The sequence below is a fragment of the Rattus norvegicus genome, chromosome 8, assembly GCF_021556685.1.
Source record: "Rattus norvegicus strain SHRSP/BbbUtx chromosome 8, alternate assembly SHRSP_T2T, whole genome shotgun sequence".
NCBI lineage: Eukaryota > Metazoa > Chordata > Mammalia > Rodentia > Muridae > Rattus > Rattus norvegicus.
This window is the reverse complement of record NC_141541.1, coordinates 63626455-63649947: the sequence shown is the minus strand read 5'-3', so window position 1 is coordinate 63649947 and position 23493 is coordinate 63626455. Positions and strand designations below refer to the sequence as shown.

General features: G+C 42.8%; 1 protein-coding gene across 2 annotated transcripts in view; it reads left to right on the top strand.

Moving 5' to 3' along the window:
* Positions 1-9612: 9612 nt before the first annotated feature.
* The window catches only part of Etfa (electron transfer flavoprotein subunit alpha), a 56798-nt gene continuing 42917 nt past the window's right edge, over positions 9613-23493 (top strand). Inside the window, exons 1-2 of one of the 2 annotated variants that reach the window (XR_015626424.1) lie at positions 9613-9747; positions 19143-19289. Coding sequence is in view for 1 of the 2 variants with exons in the window: in NM_001009668.1 (NP_001009668.1) it covers positions 9709-9747; positions 19143-19289 (186 nt within the window). In the remaining variant the exon portion in view is untranslated. 2 annotated transcript variants of the gene reach the window in all.

The window sequence follows — 23493 nt, the reverse complement described above, 5'->3', positions numbered from 1 at the left end:
TGCGTCCTCTTCTATGAAGTCCCTGGAGCCTTCAGTGCAAAAACTCTGTTGTAGCTGTGCCAGGCAGGACTAGTCACCTAGGATAAGTTGTTCTCTGTATTTTGAGAAGTTGTGGTTTTTCTGTGATGGTCTTTGGGTCTGGAGATATTTTTAGTGCTGTTTCTTCTGTAACTCTTTGAGATCGATGTTTTCCTTGACCTCCTCTCATGTAATAGAAAAATGGAGACCCAAAAGTCTTAGAAACTTGTCTGACAATGCCCCGGACTTCATACAGCTGACCCTTATTTTCCTTGCAGTCAGCATATCTGTAGACAGTGGAGTCATGTAAAAACAGTCAGGCAGGCATTGCTCACTCAAAATATTCTTTCTTGCTTTAAAACAAACAAAATTTGATAGCTGAAGATACTTGGGTGATTTTCATTAGAGGCTGGGATATTTAGTACTGCTATTTAGTACTGTATCTTTTTAAATTTTATATTTCTTGGATATATTATGTATTTACATTTCAAATGTTATCCCCTCACCTCCTTCTCCTGTACCCTCTTCTCTTGCTTCTGTGAGGATGCTCCCACTCCCACCTCAACCCCCTGGCATTCCTCTACATTTGGGAACTGAGCCTTCACAGGATCAAGGGCTTTTCCTCCTATTGATGCTAGACAATGCCATCCTTTGCTACATATGTGGCTGGAGTCATGTCATGGGTCCCACCATGTGTAATCATTGGTTAGTGGTTTAGTCCCTGGGAGCTCTGGTGGGGTCTGGTTGGTTGATACTGTTGTTCTTCTTATGGGGATGCAAATCCTTTCAGCTCCTTCAGTCTTTTCTCTAACTCTTCCACTGGGTTAGCTGCAAGCATCCTCATCTGTATCAGTAAGGCTCTAGCAGAATCTCTCAGGAGACACCCACATCTGGCTCCTGTCAGCAAGCACTTTTTGGCATCAGCAATGGTGACTGGGTTTGGTGGCTGCATATGGGATGGATCCCCAGGTGGGACAGTTTCTGAATAACCTTTTCTTCAGTCCCTGCCCCACTCTTTGTCCCTGTATTTCCTCCTGTGAGTATTTTGTTTCCCCCTTCTAAGGACTGAAGCATCCACATTTTGATCTTTCTTCTTGAGCTTCATATGATATGTGAATTTTTTCTTAGGTATTCCAAGCTTTGGGGCTAAAATCCACTTATCAGTGGGTGCATACCATGTGTGTTGTTTTGTGACTGGGTTACCTCACTCAGGATATTTTCTAGTTCCATCCATTTGCCTAATAATTTCATGTAGTCATTGTTTTTAATAGCTGAGTAGTATTCCATTGTGAGATGAACCACATTTTCTGTATCCATTCCTCTGTTGAAGGACATCTGGGTTCTTTCCGGCTTCTGGCTATTATAAATAAGGCTGCTATAAACATAGTGGAGCATGTGTCCTTGTGATATGTTGGAGCATCTTTTGGGTATATGACCAGGAGTGGTATAGCTGTGTCCTCAGCTGTGTCCAGTTTTCTGAGGAACCTCCAGACTGATTTCCAGAATGGTTGTACCAGTCTGCAATCCCACCAACAATGGAGGAGTGTTCCTCTTTCTCCACATCCTCGACAGCATCTGCTGTCACCTGAATTTTTGATCTTAGTCATTCTGACTGGTGTGAGGTGGAATCTCAGGGTTGTTTTGATTTGCATTTCCCTGATGACTAAGGATGTTGAACATTTCTTTAGGTGCTTCTCAGCCATTCGATATTCCTCAGCTGAGAATTCTTTGTTTAGCTCCATACCCCATTTTCAATAGGGTTATTTGGCTCTCTGGAATCTAACTTCTTGAGTTCTTTGTATATATTGGATATTAGCCTTCTATTGGATGTAGGATTGGTAAAGATCTTTCCCCAATCTGTTGGTTGCTGTTTTGTCCTTGCTGACAGTGTCCTTTGCCTTACAGAAGCTTTGCAGTTTTTATGAGGTTTCATTTGTCGATTCTTGATCTTAGAGCAAAAGCCATTGGTGTTCTGTTCAGGAAAATTTCCCCTGTGCCTATGTGTTCGCGGCTCTTCCCCGCTTTCTCTCCTATTAGTTTGAGTGTATCTGGTTTTATGTGGGAAAGGTCATTTTTCAATGTTTTTGACAACTTTATCAAAAAATTAGGTAGTTGTGTAGATTTCTCTTTGGTTACTTGGGGTCTTTCATGCTCCCGTTTGAACTTTGTAACTGCTATATCTAATTCTGTATAGAATGCCATTGGAATTTTGATGAAGAATGTATTGAATCTAATTTATAGTTTCAGTAACCGCCATTTTCAGACAAAGGTGGTTTTTGCATCTTCTACTGCCTTCTTTATTTCTCTGGTCTCTGAACGTTTGTAGAAGTTCTAGTTTTACAAAATTTTTAAGGTTATTGTAAATTGGATTTTTTTCTAAAAGAGTTATTAGTGGCAAATAGAAAACGACTGACTTTTGTAAGTTGATTGTATGCCTTACCACTTTATAAAAGGTGTTTTATCATATTTGAGAATTGTCTTATTGATGTTTCCAAAACTTTGAACACTAAGTTGACTAAGAGCAAAGAGCAGTCCTTCAAGTCTTGTTCCTTATTTTAAGTGAAATGCTCTCCATTTGTCCCATGAGTAGTTGGCTATGTTTGTCATACATATCCTTTATTAGGTTGACTGTGCTCTTTTCTATTCTATTCATAGTCTCTTCTGGGTCTTTATCATGAAGGGATGCTGAACTTTGTCAAGGGACTTTCTATAAGAGTTGAGATGGTCATGTGATTTATTTTCCTAAACACAGTGTTAAAATGCATTTGTGGAGACACCCAGAGATTTCCACTCGCCATGTTACCTGCCCGCCGTGGACACCACTACAATGAACAAGTGTGTGGTGGAGAGATGGGAGAGAAAGAGCATTGTGAAGAGAGCCAGAATTGGAGACTCAAGGGTGGTGAGAAACAGCCTGCACTGCCACTGAGGCCATAATGATGTCCTGACCTGTGCTGCTGCCAAGGGTGATGTCTGGGTCCGTGGACCTGCAGCAGCAAGGCCCTGTTTCGATGTCTGTGGACCATGTTACAGCCAAAAGCTGTACATCCCTGGTCTGGGCTGTCATCTGAGGCCATCCATGTTGGTGTCAGAGGCCTCAGAGTGTGTCCAGCACAGAGGGAGCTGAACCCGCCCCTCGCCAGGGCAGTGCTGGAGACCCAGCCCTAGTGGCATGAGTGTGGGAGAGCTGGCCCTAACCATGTGAATGCAAGAGAGCTGGTCCTACTTTTCGCTAACTCTCATAGGCAGGAGAGCAGGACCTGCCCTTTGCCTGAGCAAAGCAGGAGAGCTGGCCCTAGCAGCATGGGTGCAGCAGGGCTGGCAGGCTGACCAACTCAGCTGCCACCCAGGTTCAGATCCACCCCATCTATGAATGGCTAGGGTGTGTGAAGAGGCCCGTTCTACAGAACCAAAGCTGCAGGATCTCCATGACACAGAGCAACAACAGGCCATCAGAGAGGAGTCCCAGTGAGGATCCAGTACTGATGGTGTAGCAGAAGCCAGAGGAGACCTCAAACCAGGCCTCATTAGAGTGAACATTTGCAAGTAAAGCTGTTTGGGCAAAAGGCTGGCACACCTCAGCTTCCATGGCAAGATATTTTCACTTACTTATTTCTTTTCTTTTTGATTTTTTTGTTTTCTTCTAGGGAGAGGTTTCAAGCATGGGATAGATGCTGTGAAATTCACAAAGAATCAATAAAAAGTTAATAAATAAATGCCCACAGGTTATGCATAAAATGTATTTCTATCGTCTTTAATTATGTGTATGTATGTGTATATGGGGTATGTGCACACCACTACAGGTGCCTACAGAGGTCAGTGGTACCAGATTCTCTCTGGAGCTAGAGTTACAGGCATTGTGAGCTGCCTAACATGGCTGCTTGGAATCAAACTCAGGTCCTCTTGGAGCCAACTCTCTACCCTAAGGCCATTATTCTAATTTTCCTGATGGTTGGCTATGAAGGCTATTGTCATAGGTGCTTGGTTTGCTAATGAACACATATATCGCATCTTTTGGCACAGATATACAATGTCTTGCTATCTAGTTTAACAACAGAATAACTCATGTCTTATTGGATCATTGCTCAGTTTTCTAACTAGCCCATCTTTTCCTGCGGCCCAATTCTTCTATTACATCCCTGACGTTCAGATGAATCCTAGACCATACCTTAATATGCACTTTAACTTTTTCTCAGAGCAGGCTTTTTAGAAAAACGGTCCAGGAAGTATCTGAGAGAGCAGACAATGCAAGATGGGGCTTCAGATGTACCTCTTTGTGGTACACTGGCCCTGAGGACCTCACCACAGCTGGTAGGCGGGACACAGCCTTTAGCATAAGGTGGTAGTGCACTGCTAGAAGCTATGCTAGTGTTGAACTAGAGTTGTGTGCTTCAGGTATGTAACATACCAGACATTTTGAGAAATATGAGAGAGGAGATAGTAACTACAAAGAAAATACCTTGAGGAGTGATTAGGCTGCTCTATGAAAATATTACAGGAAATTAGGAATAGTCGGTCTACATTTAAAATGAAAGGATCTCCTTAACAGTGCACAGTGAAACAAACATCAGGATTTGACCTTTATGGTTTGTTTCATAGTTAGTTCATCAGTCTTATCCCTGAAGACACCAGACTGAGCATGGAAGATAACGCTGGAGAGAGTTCCCGGACTCATTCACGGACTTGTCTGGCAGTCACCATACCTCTTCTGGTATATATTTTTTGTTGTTGTTGTTTTTAAATTTAAACAAATTTTATTTATTTTTTAAAATTGGATATTTTATTTATTTACATTTCAAATGTTATCCCCTTTCCCAGTTTCCCCTCTGCAACCCCCCTATCCCACCCTCCCTTACCCTGCTTCTATGAGGGTGCTCCCCTACCCACCTACTCACTCCTGCCTTACCGCCCTAGCATTCCTCTACACTGAGGCATCAAGCCTTCACAGGAGCAAGGGCCTCCCCTCCCATTGATGCCAGATAAGGACCCTTCAGCTCCTCCAGTCCTTCTCTTCTGGTATCTTTACTAGAATAGATGAACAGAGTGTCAAATACAGTCTAATGGTCACTAATTTGGCAAGTGAGTTCTACCCCTATGAGAAAAGTAGATTCAAAACTATCCATCCAAATATAATAAGCAAATGCTATATATTTACAGTTTTGTCCCAGGGCTATGCTAACTTTTAGCATCTGTCATAACATCCCAAAGAGAGGGAGACCATCTGGACACACAGCAGAACACTGAACTACCAAATCTATGACGTCATTCCAACTCAGCCAAATGGACAAAAATTATATAGCATATTGTCTAACACATATGCGTGTGTGTGTGCGTGTGCATGTGTGTGTGTTTATCCACTTAAAGATTCAGGGGCTTGCTGCATCCTAAGATATTTAGGGGTCCAGAGACAGTAGCATGCTCAGCTGTCCCACCCAAATGAAAAGACAAGAGTACACCCTGTACTTTCCAGTATGAAGGAATCCTATACCTGATAAGCTTCTGCCTTCTTTGGGCTCTGAATGCAGTTTACTCTATACCAGTTCACATGCCAAGTGATACAAAGGCTGCTGTCGGTGAGTGGAGCTCAGTGCAAGGGACTAGGTTGCTGTACAGACAGCCTTGCTACTCGGCCATGTGCGTTTCCATCTCGATTATGAAAAGATATAGTGGAGACTTTATGACAAATTCTGCTGGAGTGGCACAACACACACCCCTATGACATATACCAAACCATGACATCTGAAGTGGAAATGTATATACCTTAAAAACACAAAACAAAAACATCATCATCAAATAACTACAGCAAAAGACTTCTGATTTGATACTGGATTTGATCATAGGGTATCAAGTGACCAAATGTTTGGAGTTAGCCATCATGAACTGGATTCCACAAAGACAATCAGATCATAGTATCAGGTAGGTAGAAACAATCTATTCTAAGGGGGAAACTGGGATATTTAGGAACAAGTGCAAGTAGAACCAGAGGGAATGGTAACTTGTAAAGTTGGTAGGCTAGTCCCCTTGCTGTTGTGCCAGGTAATACTTGGTTATAGGAAGACCCCCCCCACACACACACACACTTACAACCTGCTAACAAAAGGAGAAACCACTCATGTAGCCTATGAGACCTCTGTTTGGTATGTGACTTCAGGCTGAAAATGGAGGGTAGGTGCACTACAGCCTTACTTAGGGACAGTTTTGAAAGACAATGGTGAAAAAAGATGGTTTAAGAGCTAGAGCTTCAGAAAGGTATGTTGGTCATCCATTTTATGTGCTTAGAGAGCAGAGGCTAGAAGTCTGGAAAACCAGGGACAAGAAGTCTTAGGATAGAGGCATAAAGATGAGTATATGGAAGAATTCAACTTGGGAGAGAAACCAAGTAATGAAGGCAACAATACCTGGGCTAGATCACTCAACCAGTCTTTGCCTAGGCTAGCTCACTCAGCCACCCTTCATCATTTCTCACCCTGTGCTGACACTAACATACGTACCATGATTGCATGTAGAGAACAGCAGGAGTGTAACAGCATGGGTCTCACCTGCAAAAGCTGAGGTCACTACTTGTCATGGTCAATCCTGTCAACCTGACTGTATTTAGAATCACCTAGAAGGTAGACCTTAGGGCATGTCTATGATAGAGTTTCCAAAGAGGTTTAATTAAGGGGTAAAGACCCCCACAATGAGGGTAGCATTCCCATGGGCTTGTGGCCTAAACAGAATGAGAATGAAGGGGGGGGGCAGCTGAGCTTGCTAATTTACAGAGATGAGTCAAGGATCACTGTATCTCAAGTTGCACTCTGTCATCCAGATGCTCCTGATTAGAGAGACCTGCCAAGGGCCCCCTTACAGCAGACCTGTAGCCAGGACTTCACAAGGACTGAGGTACATTTCTCAAAGTGTCACAAATCAAATGTGTTTCTATGGTATTGTGACCTGGGGCTCTACAAGATCATACATCTTTGTTTCTGAAGGAGAAATCTTCTACCAGATGACACAGCAAGAGCCCTATTGAGCTTGGTTCTCTGAGTTCAAGAGCAGAATTGGTCTACAGAGCAAGTTCTGGGACAATCATGGCTATACAGAGAAACCCTGTCTGGAGGAAGAAGAGGGAGAAGAAGGAGAAGAGGGAGGAGGAGGAGAAGGAAGAGGAGGAGGAAGAGGAAGAAGAGGAAGAGGAAGAAGAGGAGGAAAAGAAGAAGGGGAGGAAAAGGAGTCTTAAAGAAACTCAGTCCACTATCCTCCTGGCACTCTCTTGGTTCTTGGCCCTCGTTCATCTTTGTGCTCTCTCTTCTCTTCCTCTAACCACCCTCCACCCCACCCCCCACCTCCCGGCCTCCACCATGGCCTGGTTCAGTCTACTGGTTATGTTTACTCTATTTTCTCTCCCTGCTCTGGACTCTTCTACATGCCTCTGGCTGTGCTCTTCCTCAATCTACAATAAAAACCTTCTCCTCAACCATGCATCTGAGCAGTCATGTCCTTACTTTATACACCTGGTGCTAGTTGGTAGAGTTATTTAGGAATGGGAAGCTGGAGGAAGGGAAGCCATGAGCTGAAGAAGTTTAGAGAGAGAGTCGGATGGGACCCGGGTGCCGAGTGGGCCTGCAGGTCGGCAGACACTTTGGCATGCTGATGAGCACCACAGTTCCTTTTGTCCTGACTTTCTTTTGGTCTCAGTCACTCCTATCGAGCTGCAGCTATCACCCAGGACCTCTGGACCCTTCTGTGCAGGGTCCAATGGCCAGGAAGTAGAACTGCCATGTTGACTACTAGTGTCTAAGATGCAGCTCAGTGACCCCGCTTGAGAAAGGCCTGGGGGTCAGGGACTCCGGTCCTCAGTACTTAAGGCACCCGTTGAGCTCAAGCTCAGTGGAGATCCTAGCAGAGAGAGGAGACGATGAGCAGCCAGAGCTGCTGTCCCACTACCTTCTCCTTCCCATCAGGAACCCTGGAGAGGCTCTGCCTGAATGAGTCGGACTTCAAGGACTGGCTGAAGGCAATTCTCCTCCTTCCTTTGTTCTTTGTACAATTACTTCTACAAATAGCAAGCAGCTGTATATAAGCTAGCTAATAGAAACTGACTTCTGACTCCAACCATCTATAACCCAGTGGGAAAGAAGAGCATTCAAACCCCTATAGGGAACATTTCAGAACATCAGTCTTTCACATGCACATTTCATAAGCACATTTGTCTACTTGACATACATGTAAATGTAGAAACATATCTAACTGTACCCTCCCTCCAGAAGTTCTTTAAGGACACTCTTCTGTCTTCAGAGTGAGTCTGGTGATTTGTTACAGATTTGGGACATTTTCTGTGTCTTCCTTTGCACTGGCTCTGTTCTGCCCGGAATCATCATGCCCCATGGGCTCTGTGCCTCTTCAGGGCACGGCTACTGCTGATTCACTGGAGCCTGGGATGTGCCAGATTCTCTCCTCTTTGGTATTTTGCCTTGTCATGGAGGCAGGAAGGAAGTACTTCATATCTTATTTTAAAGATGTTTTTCTAATACAAATATTCCTTTTGTTTTTTACTTAACACACTCTTCTCTCTTCTTTCAATACTATTTAGACTTGAGCCCAGTAGGGGGTTGGGTTGGAAGGAGAAAGTAATGATAAATAGAATACTAGTCCCTCCCACAAAGGGCTTAGGTGGGCACAGTCCCAGTCCTCCACAAGGGTGGTCTTGTAGAAGATGGGTTCTCACTCCGCTCACAAACTAAGTGAAGAAGATAAAGACTGATTGTAGGGGAACTAAGAAGATCTTTGTGAAGAAATACTATTGTGGGCTAGTGAAACTCACTCCTGTAAGGTAGGGCTTGAGTTTTGAGGGGACATCCTGAGCAGTCCAGAAGGCAGATAGATTGGTCTGTCCAAAAAGCATGAAATATTTTAACAGCCACAGGCATTGATACCAGGGGCTGGAAGTGGGTCTGACTAAGGGTAGGGGAGAGTAAGAAGATCTGTGTGGACCTCAAACCTGACCCTAGCCTGCTGTGTCGTCCACCTCCATCCCATTCTGTCTCCTTCTGTGTAGTTTGTAGCAGGATCTTCCCATCATATCTTTCTCCCTCCCCGTTTCCTTCAAGAATCCAGCTCAAATACCACCAACTCCAATAGATACCTCCCAGGTAGTAGCAGACATTAAATCATTTATATTATTTACTAATAGCCTTTTGTTTTGAGTCCCGTCAGGTCCCCAGGACGGACCCCTAAATGGACGTTTAAATATCTCCTCACCTGCGACTGTGTTCGGTTGGCACATTACAGGTTCAGAGCTGATACTGCACGTATATGAGCGAGGAAAGGAAGGAATGGAGTGAAGGGATTCCCTTCACGGGTGAAAAGCTGCCTACAGCAGGCCAGTCAGTGCAGACACACGTTCCCATTGGAGGTCTGAGACAGAGCCAAACAACTGGCGGCCGTGGGACGCAGTGCAAGCATCTCAGTGCACACCCTTACCTTTGCCCTACTCCCAAGTCCCGCCTCTAACTTTCCACTTTCTTCATTGGCTGCGTGACTGCCCAATAGGCCCCCGGGAAGAGCGAGCCCCGCAGCCTCGGCCTAGGCTGTCAGCTCGCGTGCTCGCGTCTCGCGAGCGTTCAGGTCTCTGGAAGAGGCGGAGGCGGCTCCCGCGCGCTCCGGGTAGCTGAGGCGGAGGGTACCGCTGGGCTAACTAGAACAGAGACAATGTTTCGAGCAGCGGCGCCTGGGCAGCTCCGGCGGGCGGTGAGTCCCGACAGGGAGGGCCGAGCAGGTGACGTCCGAGTGGCGGCCTGCTGACCCTGTCAGGCGAAGGTCACGGGCTCCCACAGTTCCCACCGTCCGTGTAGATCGGCGGTGCGGTGCCCGAGACTAGGGTCAAAGTTCTGGAGCCTCCGCCCTTGACTTCTTCCGGGTTGCGCACCCCCAGCCCCCCGCCCGGGTTCCCACGGCCCTGGTTCTCGCGCGGCACTCTGGGCTTCTGGCTTCTCGCGCCTGGAGGGGAGCTGCGTCCCCGAGGAGGGGCAGATGCCGCCGCAGATCCTCTCGGGGAAGAGTTCAAATCCTGGGCCCCCTGTGGCTTCCCTGAAAGCCCACAGTCAAGGGCAGGGGCTGAGCGGGCGGCCCTCCTGCTGTGCGCCTGGGGCTTGGCTGGTGGGACAGGGCCGAGTGGAGGGGCTGGCACGTACCAGCCTGGGATCCAGGCTCAGTAACCTGGGAACTGTTTGCAGTGGGAAGTTCTCAATGCTTTTTCCGTAGTGACAAAGTTTACCACTTGTCTGTTTTCCCGAGGACTTTAAAAATTCTTTTTTTTTCTTGTGGGAGTGCTGTAAGGAACAGCAGTTGAAGGCTGACCAGTTTCTAGGAGCCTGCAGATTTTCTAATTTACATTTAAGTTGCTACAGAAGCAATTTCGTCAGCCTTGGCCTACAGGTTATTCAGACGTCTTGTGACTTTTCTACCTAGTTTTTATCTTAGTGCCTTTTGCTCCAATCACTACTGGGATTTTTCTGTCAGGGACACAACTGAGGGGCTTCTTGGAAGTTTGGAGACTTTTTATTTTTGGTGCCCCTGCTTTGCTGCCTTGTTCCATTAAATGTTGCTACTCCTTGTTAAAAAAAAAAAAAAAACAAACAAACAACACATCGTTCTGGATCCTATTCTTTCTCCCATGAGATTTTTTTTTTTTTTAGACCTCCTCTCTATAAGAGAATCAATAAGCAAGTGAAAGCTATGTTTTCTTGGGGGGAAATTCCAAGCTCCAGTACCTGACTTGAAGACCTATGTGGTACTTGCAGACAATTTTGTGGGTAGGTTTTATGCCCAGCATAATGGTGGTAAGGAGAATTTAGGATTTGGTGATTTTGTAGAGCTACTGGGGGAAAAGTCCACATAGCCAGTGTCCATACATAGGCAGCATTGCCAAACCTTTGTTGTGATTTGCCAAGAAATGTAACCTTGACTTATTTTTAAAATTAGAAGTCAAGGGTAGTAGAGTACTGTCTCTGAAGTCATTAATATTTTTAAGATTTGAACTGCAAGCACAGAAGAAATGGTTTGAATACACTCAAATGACCCACAAACATATTTAACTTTTTAAATTTTAAAATAATTTCAAGTTTACAGAAAAGTGGCCAAAAAAAAAAAAAAATCCCTCACCATTTCCAGAACCCTTCCTCGAATTTCACAGCCTTAACAGTTGACACATGTATTTCATCTCTCAGTGTACACACATACTGTTTTTCTAAACTATTTGGGAGTGTGTCCTAGACATTCCCTCTAATTCTAAACAGTCCCTAGGTATTTTATAAGGATGAGGCTAAGGAATTCGCTCTGTAGTAAAGCCCATGCCTTCTGTTACAGTATAACAAAAACAGGCAAATCAAGGATTTACAGCATACACACACACACACACACACACACACACACACACACCCCCTCCCAAGGTAGCCCAGTTCCTCTGGTTCTCATGCTGATTTAGTCTTTATTAGAAAAGTTCCTCAGCCTTTCAAGTTGACATTGGTGTTTTTTATGGAGCACAGGCATTCTGTTTTGTAGACTCTCACCCAATTTAGATCTGCCTGACCTTTCCCTCATGACTATATCCTGTACATCCTGTATTGTTGGCAAGGATATCAGAAGTGATTTGGGCTCTCAGTGCACTGTACTAGGAGGCACACAAGACTGGTTTGCCCCACTAGTGCAGATCTTCAGTCACTTAGGTAATGCGTTGTTTGCCAGGTTCCCAGTGTTATGTAAACACCCTCTGTGTAAGTTTTAACTAACTACAAAGATAGTGAGACTGTAGAGCACAGACTTCCACATACTAGTTTTAGCACTGTAATTTTGATTGAGAAATAACACACAATACTATAAAGCCAAAATGGTTTATCTCAAATCTCTGCTTTTGGGTTTTGTTTTTTTTTTTTTTTTTTTTTTGCATGTTTGTTTATGTGGTATATTCATGTGTGCAGGTGCAGGTTTGTGTGTGTGTGTGTGTGTGTGTGTGTGTGTGTGTGTGTGTGTGTGTGTGTGTGAAGCGTGCAGGAGCTGAGTATTCTAGCTGTTGAAATTATTTTTAATTCTGGGATTACAGGAAGCCAATAGATCTGCTTTAAAAAAAAAATGGGTTCTGGAGATTCAAACTTTTCCCCCTCACCCTTGGCTAGGCAAGTGTTTTATCCACTGAGCTCTCTCTAGCTTCTACTCCTAAATTAAAAACAAACAAACAAACCAGAAAAAAAAACCCTCTGTAGCTATGATTTCTTTGAAAAAAGCCAAAGATATGTTTTTACTAATGCCATTGTTACTAGCCAAGCAGTTTCAGTTTCAGCTGATTTGTGTCACTGAGCAATGTTCTTCTGGAGGAAATCCTTAAAGTCATCTGAACAAAGGTGCTTTTGTTTATTTTGTCTTTTGGAGATAAGGTCTTGTCTGGACTTGACTGGCCCAAGACTCATAGTAATCTTCCTGTCTCTGTGTGTCAACTATTGGTAGTATAGTCATTCAGTCCTGACACCCCTCAGTGAAGGCAAGTTTGTACCAAGTCGTAGAGCTAGAGAGTGCACACAAAGAAAACAGCCTAGGATTTGCAGTTGGTGTTCTTGCTGGGTTATTGTATGAGTTATTGATTTATTTTTAAAATTTTTTGTCAGTTAGTAAGTACCTAACATTTTTTATGTAGTAAGTGAAGCAACACTTTCAGGTCATTTGAGTGCTCTTGTTTCTGTGTTCATTGGCAGACAGGAAGGAGCATCTGTCATGACCGAGAAGCTGTGAACTATTAAGGACAGGACATTTTTCCCAGCCCATTGTCCAACATTAATGAATGATATTGAACTCTGATTCACATGCAAATTTAAATTTCGTTTGAAAGAAGGGAGCCAATTTTTGTGTGATTCTGAAACAAAATTTATTGCATAAAATGATTTCATTAAAATTAATGCTCTCTGCCAATGTGTCTACTAAGAGTCTTGTCTGTTTTTAAAATGAAGTAAATTGACTGTTTTTAATATTATAATCAATGTCATAATGACATTTCTAGTCATGGTTGAGAGCCGCTATGTTTTATTACGAAAGAGGTTAAAGCACTTTAAGTACAGAAATGTAATATATATTTTATTATGATAAAATGTATGTTAAGGAGGGATAGGAGACTTTAAGTATATATTATTTAATCCCTTTAAATAGTATTTGGCAAGATTTTATAGTTCATTCTTACTGTTTTCTGTTTGTTTTTTTTTTTTTTTTTTTTTTTTTTTTGGTTCTTTTTTTCGGAGCTGGGGACCGAACCCAGGGCCTTGCGCTTCCTAGGTAAGCGCTCTGCCACTGAGCTAAATCCCCAGCCCCTTCTGTTTGTTTTTTAGTTAAGAAGGAAAAGCAAAACAAAGTCTCACTCCCTTCTCCCACCCCTCTGGATCTCATTCCATTTACTTTCTTAAAGGTGGTTGGGAAGAAATGGGTTATGAGAGGGTTTCTCAGGGTACGAGGACGTGGTGTTGCAGTGATGAGAATGCTAAGAAACTCACTGTAAACAAAATAGTGTGAGTACTGTTGAGCTTAAGTAAGAGAAGGGCCAGAATGTGTCCGTTGGACTGACTCATCAAAGAGTGTTTGTGACCAAAGAGATTGGCTTAGGACTATGAAGAGATGGAAGCCAGCTTGCTGTGAGTAAAGGAGAAAAAGGCGAGAGAGTAGGGGGATCTGTGGATGTTATAAGTGTGGCTCTCAGAGGGTATAGGGAAAGTGATGACCTCTAAACTCTACACTCAAGAAGTATGCTACTCGATAATAGACCAGTCAGCTTTATATAGGCAAATGGCTGGAATGCAAAAGAGGAAAAAAAAATCACATTTTACTGTTTGGAATTAAGTGTAGTCAGTATCTAGATAAATTCCCAAGAAGCCTGGTGGGTTATCTATGCCTGTGACTTAGCAAGTAATGTACTACCTTGTGTCGACCAATTGGATTGTCAACTTGATTGGATTAGGGAGCCCAGTATGGTAACACTAGTCTGTAATCCCAGCACTCAGGAGGCAGAGGCACATAGATCTTTTGAGCTGGAGGTCAGCCTTGTCTATATATTGAATTCCAGACCATTGGGGCTATATATTGAGACCCTGTCTTTAAAATAAAACAAACAAACAAAAAACATGTAGTCATTAATAAGTCACATCTTTGGGCTTGTTTGTGAATGTGTTTCCTGAGTTGTTTTACTGAGGAGGGGTACCTGCCCTGAGAGTGGTAGCAGCGTCCTTTGGGCTGATGTTCCAAGTGGAGTAAACCAGGACAAAGGAGAAAGCCACTTGAACACCAGCATTCATTTCTCTCTTCCGCTCCAGGAAGGAAGCCCAGCAGTGTGCTCTCATCCCTGTAAATTCTGCCATCTCCCCTGCCCTGATGAGCACTACCTTCTTAAGCTAGAGCCAGAGCAGATCCTCTTCCACTAAGTTGCTTCTGATCAGGTCACAGCAGTGCTTAACCTACAGATGATCCAGGAACTGTTGCTTTTTAGCTTTCAAATACTTTGGTCTCTCAGCATTCTCTGAGTGCCACTTGTATGCCAGACACAAAAGTAGATAGTGAATTCATAGTGAAAGCACTCCCGGCCTGTTTGGTAGCCTGGAGAAGATACATGCTAAGCACATTAAGTAGGATCAGTGTAGGAAGAATGAATGGGTATTTGGGGAGCAAAAACTCTTCTGGGGGCTGTAGAAAGTCTAAAAGGGTATTGCAAAGTCTTAGGAAACTAAAGTTTACTAAGCATCTTACTACACAGTAGTGAAAATGATGGTTTCCTCTAACTTTATATTTTTATTGCTTGTGGTACCGGGGATGTTAGACAAGTATTCTACTATTGATCTTTATACCCAAACTCTTTTTACTTTTTATTTTGATTCAGATTGATAACTTTGTAGCTAAGGCTGGCCTTGAATTTGTGTTCTTTCTATTTTAGACTTATTAGGAACTGAGATTCCAGGTCTGTACTACCCAGCTAAGATTTTTCTTAGATTAATACTGTAGGTCATTGAGATGGCTTAGTGGGTGGAGGTGCTTGCCATCAAGCCTGACAGTTGTAATTTGATGGGTCCCTGGAATCTGCATGGTGAAGAGAACTCACCCCCTTAGGTTATACACTGACTTCCACATGCTCAGTATATGTGTGTGTGCACATGTACACACAAAATACTTTTTTTATGTGATGGAGAGATGCCTCAGTGGTTAAGAGCACTGGAGTCCCAGCACCCACATGGTGGCTCATAACCATCCATAATTCCAGTTTTGGGGATCTGATAGATCCCTTTGAGCTCTATGGGTTCCAGAGGGTGCATATAGATAGACACATGCAGGCTGAACATTCATACATATAAATCTATCTAAAATTAAAATGTTCGTTTTTTTTTTTACTTTTGTCTGGAATCAATCACCTTACCATTGTTTTGATTCTGTTCATGTCCTGTATGTTAACATGTTTTTATTTTTAATCTGGTGTTTCTGAGACTGAAGTAGGAATAAAATATCTGTCACATTAATTGATTATTTGAAATTGTATAAGGGGAAAGAGAGAGATGACTGTGGCTACCAGTACCTGCTGTAGAGCTTGGAGTCTGAGAGACACATAGAGGTTCCTAGGAGCAAAAAAGGAGTCTGCAAGGGTCAGCAATAGCTTCCAAACAACCAAATAAAAAAGACTGAGGAGGCTTATAGTTAGATGCTTTTACATGTGGACACACAAAATCACAAGGAAAGATGGCTGAACAGAGCCAGAAGAGTAATGAATCTATACCCTGTGCTCTTCTGTCTTAGCCAGCAGGTTATAAACACAAGTCATTCTTGATGAGCAGTGGGGCTGTTGGCACCCAGGACAAGGAGATATGCATCCCTTTGGAGCTCCCATAGAAACAAGTCATTGCTGAATGAGGCTGGCTCTAGGCCTACAGGCTGGCTTCCTTTATGGAGCCGCTGTAGCTGTGGCCTGTGCTGTTTGCTCTGCTGGGAGATAGAAGGCACAGGGCAGCAGTGCTGCTCACAGGCTACAGACACAAAGGTTGAACCTGGCAAAGCCTGGGATGGCAGACGTTGAGGACAGGAAGGTGTGCAGCAGCCAGGACCTCACACAGAACCTGTCCCAGAGAGCCCTACTTAGTTGCAAAATCACCCTGACTCTGGGCAGCAGCAGGATATCTGAGAGGAGTCACAGCAATGGTCCAATATTAATGATGCTTCAGAAACAAAAAAAAACCTTGAACCAGACCAACAACTCCTTGCAATGAATATATGTATGCAAAGCTGTCTGGGCAAAAAAAGAAAAAAAAAAAAGAAAGAAAAAGGCTATGTGACACACTGCAGTTTCTAGTGCCACTACAACAAATGAATATTTGATGGAGAGATGGGAAAGACAGGAATGGAGTGATGAATGAGTGCTGGAGAGGCAGAACTAGAGACATGATAACAGCCGTGTGAGAAGGTTGCAGTGGATGGGCGGGAGTGACTAGAGCTGACAGGGTGATGTGCAGCAACCTGATGTGAGCTTGCACTCCAGCTCAGCCCTGAAGCATGCTGCCCAGCTAGCTACATGATTGGCCTGGCTCTGAACAATAACAGGATATCTAAGCTAAAGAATGGTTTGTTTTCTGGATTGGACCTCCCCAAAAGACCTCTATGGAGGCCACTGTAGTATCCATTTTCCTCTGCCCTAAACTGCTTTAAAGTTGGAGGTTCATGTGGACAGTTTTTTGATATGTTTGTTCTGTGTAACAATCTCAGCTGTCTTGGAACTCATTCTGTAGTCCAGGCTGGCCTCAAACTAAGAGTTCCTCTGCTTCCTGAGTGCTGGGATTAAAGGTGTGCACCATGATGCCTGTCAAGGGCCATGATGATTCCTATACTGCCACCTGAAGCCACATTGATGTCCTTGGCCTGTGCTGCCACCAATTGGTGTTCAATGGAATAGGACCGAGTTGACATCCGTGCTTTACACTGCCACAGGAGACCATGCTGAGGTCAGTGGCATCTACTGACCCCAAGGACCATGTGGTCTGTGGTCTGCACTGTAGCCAGAAACCGTGTGTAAGTCCATGGTCCATCACCCTGCTGACTGTAAAGGGGGAGGGGGGCCAATACTTTTGCCATGGTATTGATGACTACAGAATTGCAGTTGAGAAAGAGGGACATAGAAGGCTTCTGTGAATACCGTCTCTCCCTAAAATACCCTCTACAGAAAACCATCAAAGAGAACTCTTTAAAACTGATAAGGATGCTGACGTTTAGCTCTCTAAAATTGATGACTTCTGATGCGGGTGGAGGTAGGGAAGAACTTAGTTTTCTTTTTTTTTTTTTTCTTTTTTTTCGGAGCTGGGGACCGAACCCAGGGCCTTGCGCTTCCTAGGTAAGCGCTCTACCACTGAGCTAAATCCCCAGCCCACAAACTTAGTTTTCTTTAAGGGGCTTGCCACCAGGAGTTTGGCCATGCTCCAGTGAGTATATGGGCACATAAACTGGACTTGTCTTTCTTTTGGGTGGGTGGTCTCAAGGGTGGGGGGCAGACCTACTCCCCTTCATTCATCCCTTCCCTTGTGAGTTTCTAAATTTGACTTAGCTTTGTGCAGCTTTCTTTTCACTCCTGTTGTAGAAGTGAACAGTTTTGTTAAGTGAAGGCACACACCTGTGCTATTTGGTCTAACTTCCTTTTTCTTCATTTCTCATGCAGTCCTACAAGACCAGATCCAGTCTTTTCTTCTTCTTTCACATCTCTGCTGCCATTTCTCATCTTTTCATGTTGACTCCTAAGCTTACTCCCTTTCCTCTACTGAATGTACTTCATGATCTACCCTCTCACCATTTGCTTCTCTTCATTTGAAAGACTGTTTTACAATTGGCTATACACAAAGAAGTCTTATTTTCCATGAAATCTTTGAGCATGGAGACTATTCTTGTTAGTTTTTTTTTTTTTTAAATATTCTGGGCGACAACGAACTGTGTTTTGGTGGTGGTTTGATATTCTGTGCTAGGTAGATACAAGTTTGGCTCACTCCCTTTTAATTCTAAAGCATATTCAAACAGTTGAAACAGCAGCAAAATTGCTCCTTGGTGTCTTTATAACTTTTTAAAATTACATCCTTCAGTGGAAGGTGCACATGCCACAGTGCACACATGGAGGTCAGAAGACAACTTGTGGAATCACTGCTCTCTTTTCACCGTATGTGTCTGGGGTAGAACTTGGGACTTGAGGCATAGGGCAGGCACCTTCACCAAGTGACCATCTCCAACCTTTTGTGTCATCTTTTAACAATAGGATTCTGCTTTTAGCTACTTTGATATTGAATGATTTTTCCCCAGATTAATGGGAATCAACTTTAGTAACTGATTTAAACTTATTATTTCTGAATATACTAATGTTTTAATATTCCTAGTACAAATCTGGTGTGTAACTGAATGTAATTAGTGATAGAATTTGTCCAATTCCTAGCTTGACAGTTAATAGATTATGTTTAAAGATTTTAAATTGAGGTCTGTGTCAGATATTTATTGTATATAGTGGGAAAATTGTTTTGATATACTTTTTTTTTTTAGTGTTAAGAAAAACTAAAAAATGAAGGAGGGAAAAAAGGAAGACAGAAAGAAGCTGTCTTAGGGTTTCTATTGCTACAGTGAAACACCATGACCAAAAAGCAAGTTGGGAAGGAAAGGGTTTATTTGGCTTACACTCCCATATTGGTTTTCATCATTGAAGGAGATCAAGACAGGAACTCAAGCAGGTAAAGAACCTGGAGGCAGAAGGTGGTAGAGGGGTGCTGCTTACTGACTTGCTCAGCCTGGACCACCAGCCCAGGGATAGAACCACTCAAAAAGATCTAGGCCCTCCCCCATCAATCACTAATTAAGAAAATGCCTTACAGCCATATCTTATGGGGTTATCTTCTCAATTCAGGTTCTCTCCTTGCAGATAACTCTGTTTGTGTCAAGTTGACATAAGGCTTCTTGATTTTTGTTAGGTAACACTTAATTTATGCCATCAAGGAAATATTTTATTACTACACTTAAAAAACTGAGCACTGCATATCAAAATGTTTTCTTTAAAGTCCACATGCATAGCAGTTATCTTGAAAGACTAAATTAATGTTTCTTTCCTTTTCTTTTAGGCCTCGTTGCTCCGTTTTCAGAGCACCTTGGTAATAGCTGAGCATGCGAATGATTCTCTAGCACCCATTACTCTAAACACTATCACTGCAGCTGGACGTCTTGGAGGTGAAGTGTCCTGCTTAGTAGCTGGAACAAAATGTGACAAGGTGAGAGCTTTTTAAGGTCAGCCATAGCAAATATAGTCTCCATCAAGAGCCAGTGAAAGATGGCAACAGAACTATGCCTAGGACCATAACCCAAACTGCGCTCTAGTCCTCAGTAAATGGCCAGTGTCACAGATATTATTGTATATGAAAAAAGAACTAAAAGGTTTTCTCGTGAAGCGTTTTATCTTTCAAAATGAGGTGGAATGCTTGATTTAGTTCTGCTGGCACTATCCTGTGTCATCAGATACCAAGTAGAATGGTATCTGAGTCCCCTTCGAGGCTAATAGCAGATCCCTTATGTACTGATGATATTAATTGCTTCTGATTCCAGAAAGTGGTCAATCTGGACAAAGTATCAGATGTGCTAACATTTAATTGGTAGAAGAATTCAAATCTATGTCTCAATCTTCTCAAATTTCCGCTGGTGGTAAATGTTGGTTTTTTTGTGGTTGTTAAGTAACAACTTCGGAAACTAACTCTTGGGAAACTTTATTCTGCTGTGCAGACAGGAACCTATTAAGACTACAGAGCTGTAGTTACCGGTTCCTCTCCACTGTGTCAGAATTGCTGAGTGTGTGATGGGAGGTTGGCCCTCATGAAGGAGTAAGTGTAGAGAGAGAATGTTTCTTTTTTTTAGCAGGTTATATATTTTATTAAATTGTTGGTGTAGAGCACATAGTAATGCAGGTTTAGAATGATAGTGTCACTTCTGATTCCTTGCATGAAATGGGTATTTACAGGACTCTGTTCAGCAGGTTCGGGGTTATGTAGGCTTCTTTATCTCATTCCTCTTGATGGTTATTGAACCTTTTTTCTTTTTTTTTTTTTTTTTTTTTCTCGGAGCTGGGGACTGAACCCAGGGCCTTGCACTTGCTGGGCAAGCGCTCTACCACTGAGCTAAATCCCCAACCCCAAACCTTTTTCCTTTGTTTTTTTTTTTTTTTTTTTTTTTTCAAGACAGGATTCTCTGTGTAGCCGTGGCTGTCTGTGTGCCTTGGAACGTATTCTGTAGACCAAGCTTCAAACTCAGAGATCTGCCTGCCTCTGCCCCTCAAGTGCTGGGATTATAGGTGTGCACCAACACCACCCAGCTGATTATTGAATCTTATACAGTTACTGTTTACCACAATGTCTAATAATAGAGTTAAGCCAATTTTTTTGGTCTGCTCAGTTTTCAAATATAAAAACAGATGTTAGATTTATTTGTTTTGCTGTGATTTTAACTACTTTAAATCTCTTTAAAGTACTCAATATTTAATCAGTTGTAGTCCTGTGTATGTCCTGTTCTTATTTTTAAGAAAGGTGTCTGCTGGGGTTGGGGATTTAGCTCAGTGGTAGAGCGCTTGCCTAGCAACCGCAAGGCCCTGGGTTCGGTCCCCAGCTCCGGAAAAAAAAAAAGAAAAGAAAAAGAAAAAAAGAAAGGTGTCTGCTCTGAAGGAACGCCCATTCAGAGCCTGCCCCACATGTGGCCCATACATATACAGCCACCAAACTAGATAAGATGGATGAAGCAAAGAAGTGCAGGCTGACAGGAAGCGGATGTAGATCTCTCCTGAGAGACACAGCCAGAATACAGCAAATACATAGACGAATGCCAACAGCAAACTACGGAACTGAGAACGGGACCCCCGTTGAAGGAATCATAGAAAGGACTGGAAGAGCTTGAAGGGGCTTGAGACCCCATATGAACAACAATACCAACCAACCAGAGCTTCCAGGGACTAAGCCACTACCCAGAGACTATACATGGACTGACCCTGGGCTCCATCCTCATAGGTAGCAATGAATATCCTAGTAAGAGCACCAGTGGAAGGGGAAGCCCTTGGTCCTGCTAAGACTGAACCCCCAGTGAACTAGATTGTTGGGGGGGAGGGTGGTAATGGGGGGAGGATGGGGATGGGAACACCCATATAAAAGGGGAGGGGGAGGGGTTAAGGGGATGTTGGCCCGGAAACCAGGAAAGGGAATAACAATTGTAATGTAAATAAGAAATACCCAATTTAACAAAGATGGAGAAAAAAAAAGGTATCTGCTAATAATGTAGACAGATTTTAGTTTTGTATTGTTTTCTTCAGCTTTAATAAACTGAAAGTGATTATTCTATGTAGTACTGGAAATTTGACAGTAAAAAAATAATTCTAGTAGGAAAATCTGTTCCTCTTTATATCCAAGCTGATGTGTAGCAACTTTGGAATTAAGTGGGTTTCTTAACTGGGAACTTTCTTGAAACCAGAGATGCTAAGTGCCGGTACATGTGTGTGTAAGACAGTGTGGTGTGCTGTTCAGCACTCGGCCAGCACAGTCCTCTTGTGTCTTCCTTTCAGGGAACACTGTGGGTGGAGCCTTTTAGTCCTTGGAAGAGGTTAGGAGGCACAGCTTCTTGTGCCCATTCATCAGTGAATTAGCAAATGGAAGACAGTAGTGGCTGATGAGACTGATAAGCAGAAACCACTCATACTGAAGTTACTTTAAAGGAAGAATGCTAATTGCCTTTTGTACAGAAAATCAGAGTAGTCAAAGGTTTCTCAGAATCCATTCTTGATTCTAAACAGGAAAAAATGAGAAGTTAAACAAGAAAATACTTTTGTTCATTGTAGATAAGTATATGTGTGTAGGCAGTAAACTCCATGTTGACCATGGGCTGTAATTGAAGATTTATCGCTATTTCTTGGAGTTATTAATCTTACTCTACATTCTTCATTCAAATGAAGTGCAGTCAACATTAGAGAAGTTTTGCCTTCACTCTCAACAGGTCCCAAGTCTAATGTGTTTTATTGGCTTGGTTATTAGATAGATAGATAGATAGATAGATAGATAGATAGATAGATAGATAGATAGATAGAATCTCATTTTAGTCCTTCCTTCCTCTTCTCCCTTCTTTTTTCCCTTTGGATTTATGAGAGTGGATGTCATTCTACCCCACACTGGTTTAGAACCTGTGATCCTCCTACCTCATCCTCCCATGTATTGGGTACCACATCCAGTTTTTTCTTTTCTCCTCCTAAAATAATGCACTTAAAATTAGTATCAATAAAAAAGCATAGTTTTCAACTAAATTTGAATAAAAGCTGTTGATTTTGGTTTATCAATTAGTATTAAAAGGAATTTTATTTATTTTTATTTTATATAAATGAGTTTTGCTTGCGTGCTCATGTAAGAATCAAGCATGCAGTGCCCTGGAGGCCAGAAGAAGCTATCAGAACCCTTGGAACTGGAGTTACAGATAGTTCTGAGCTGCCATGTAGATGCTAGGACCTGTACCTGGGTCACCTCTGAGAATAGCAAGTGCTCTTAACTGCTAAGTTTTCCCTTCCACCCAGTTCTTTTGTTTTGTTAAGGTAGAATTTCTATAGTGTGAATAGGTCAGTTCATAGAAAAATCAGTTGACTTGTAATTTTCTTTGAGAATTTCTTTTAGAAAGGGCTGGGGAGATAGCTCGGTGTTGAAGCGTACAGATGTTCTTGCTGAGGACCAGGCGTGATGCTCAGCACCCATGCTGACAGCCTACGTCTACCTGTGAGCTAATCCAGGGCACCCAGCACCTCTGACTTCCTTAGGCCCCTGTACTCTGTGCATATATGCCCTCTCCATACACATAACTATTTTTTAAACTTTATTTTGAAAGAATAATTTAAAAAAAAACTAGTATGGTAGAATGTTTGTAATCATAGTGTTCTGGAGACTGAGGGTAGAAGATCGTTGCAAGATCAAGGCCAGCTTGAGCTATGTAATAAATACTAGGCCAGGTAAGGCTGGTAGCAAGACCCTTCTGGGGAGAAAGAATACCAAAATAAGACAAAAAAAGCAACAATGTTTTTTGTTTTTTAAATTATTTTTATTGGCTGTGCTAGATAGTTTTAAGTCGACTTGACACATCATCAGAGAAGAGAAAATGCCTCTATAAGAGTAGCTATAAACAAGTCTGCAGGACATTTCTTAATTTGATTGAAGAGGGAAGGAGAGGGAGAGGGCTGGGCCTTGTGTGGGCTTCTGAAACCTCAACCCTATTCCCCCTTACTCCTCCACCTCCTCCTAGGGACACACCTTCTCAGCAAGAACACACCTCCTAATCCTTTCACAGGGTTTGTCATCTGGTCAGCTGGGAACTTAGCTTACAAGTATATGAGCCAATGGGGGGCATTCTTATTTATACTTCTGTACCATTTAAAATCAAACAAAAATAAATTTTCATACTTGGCCATTA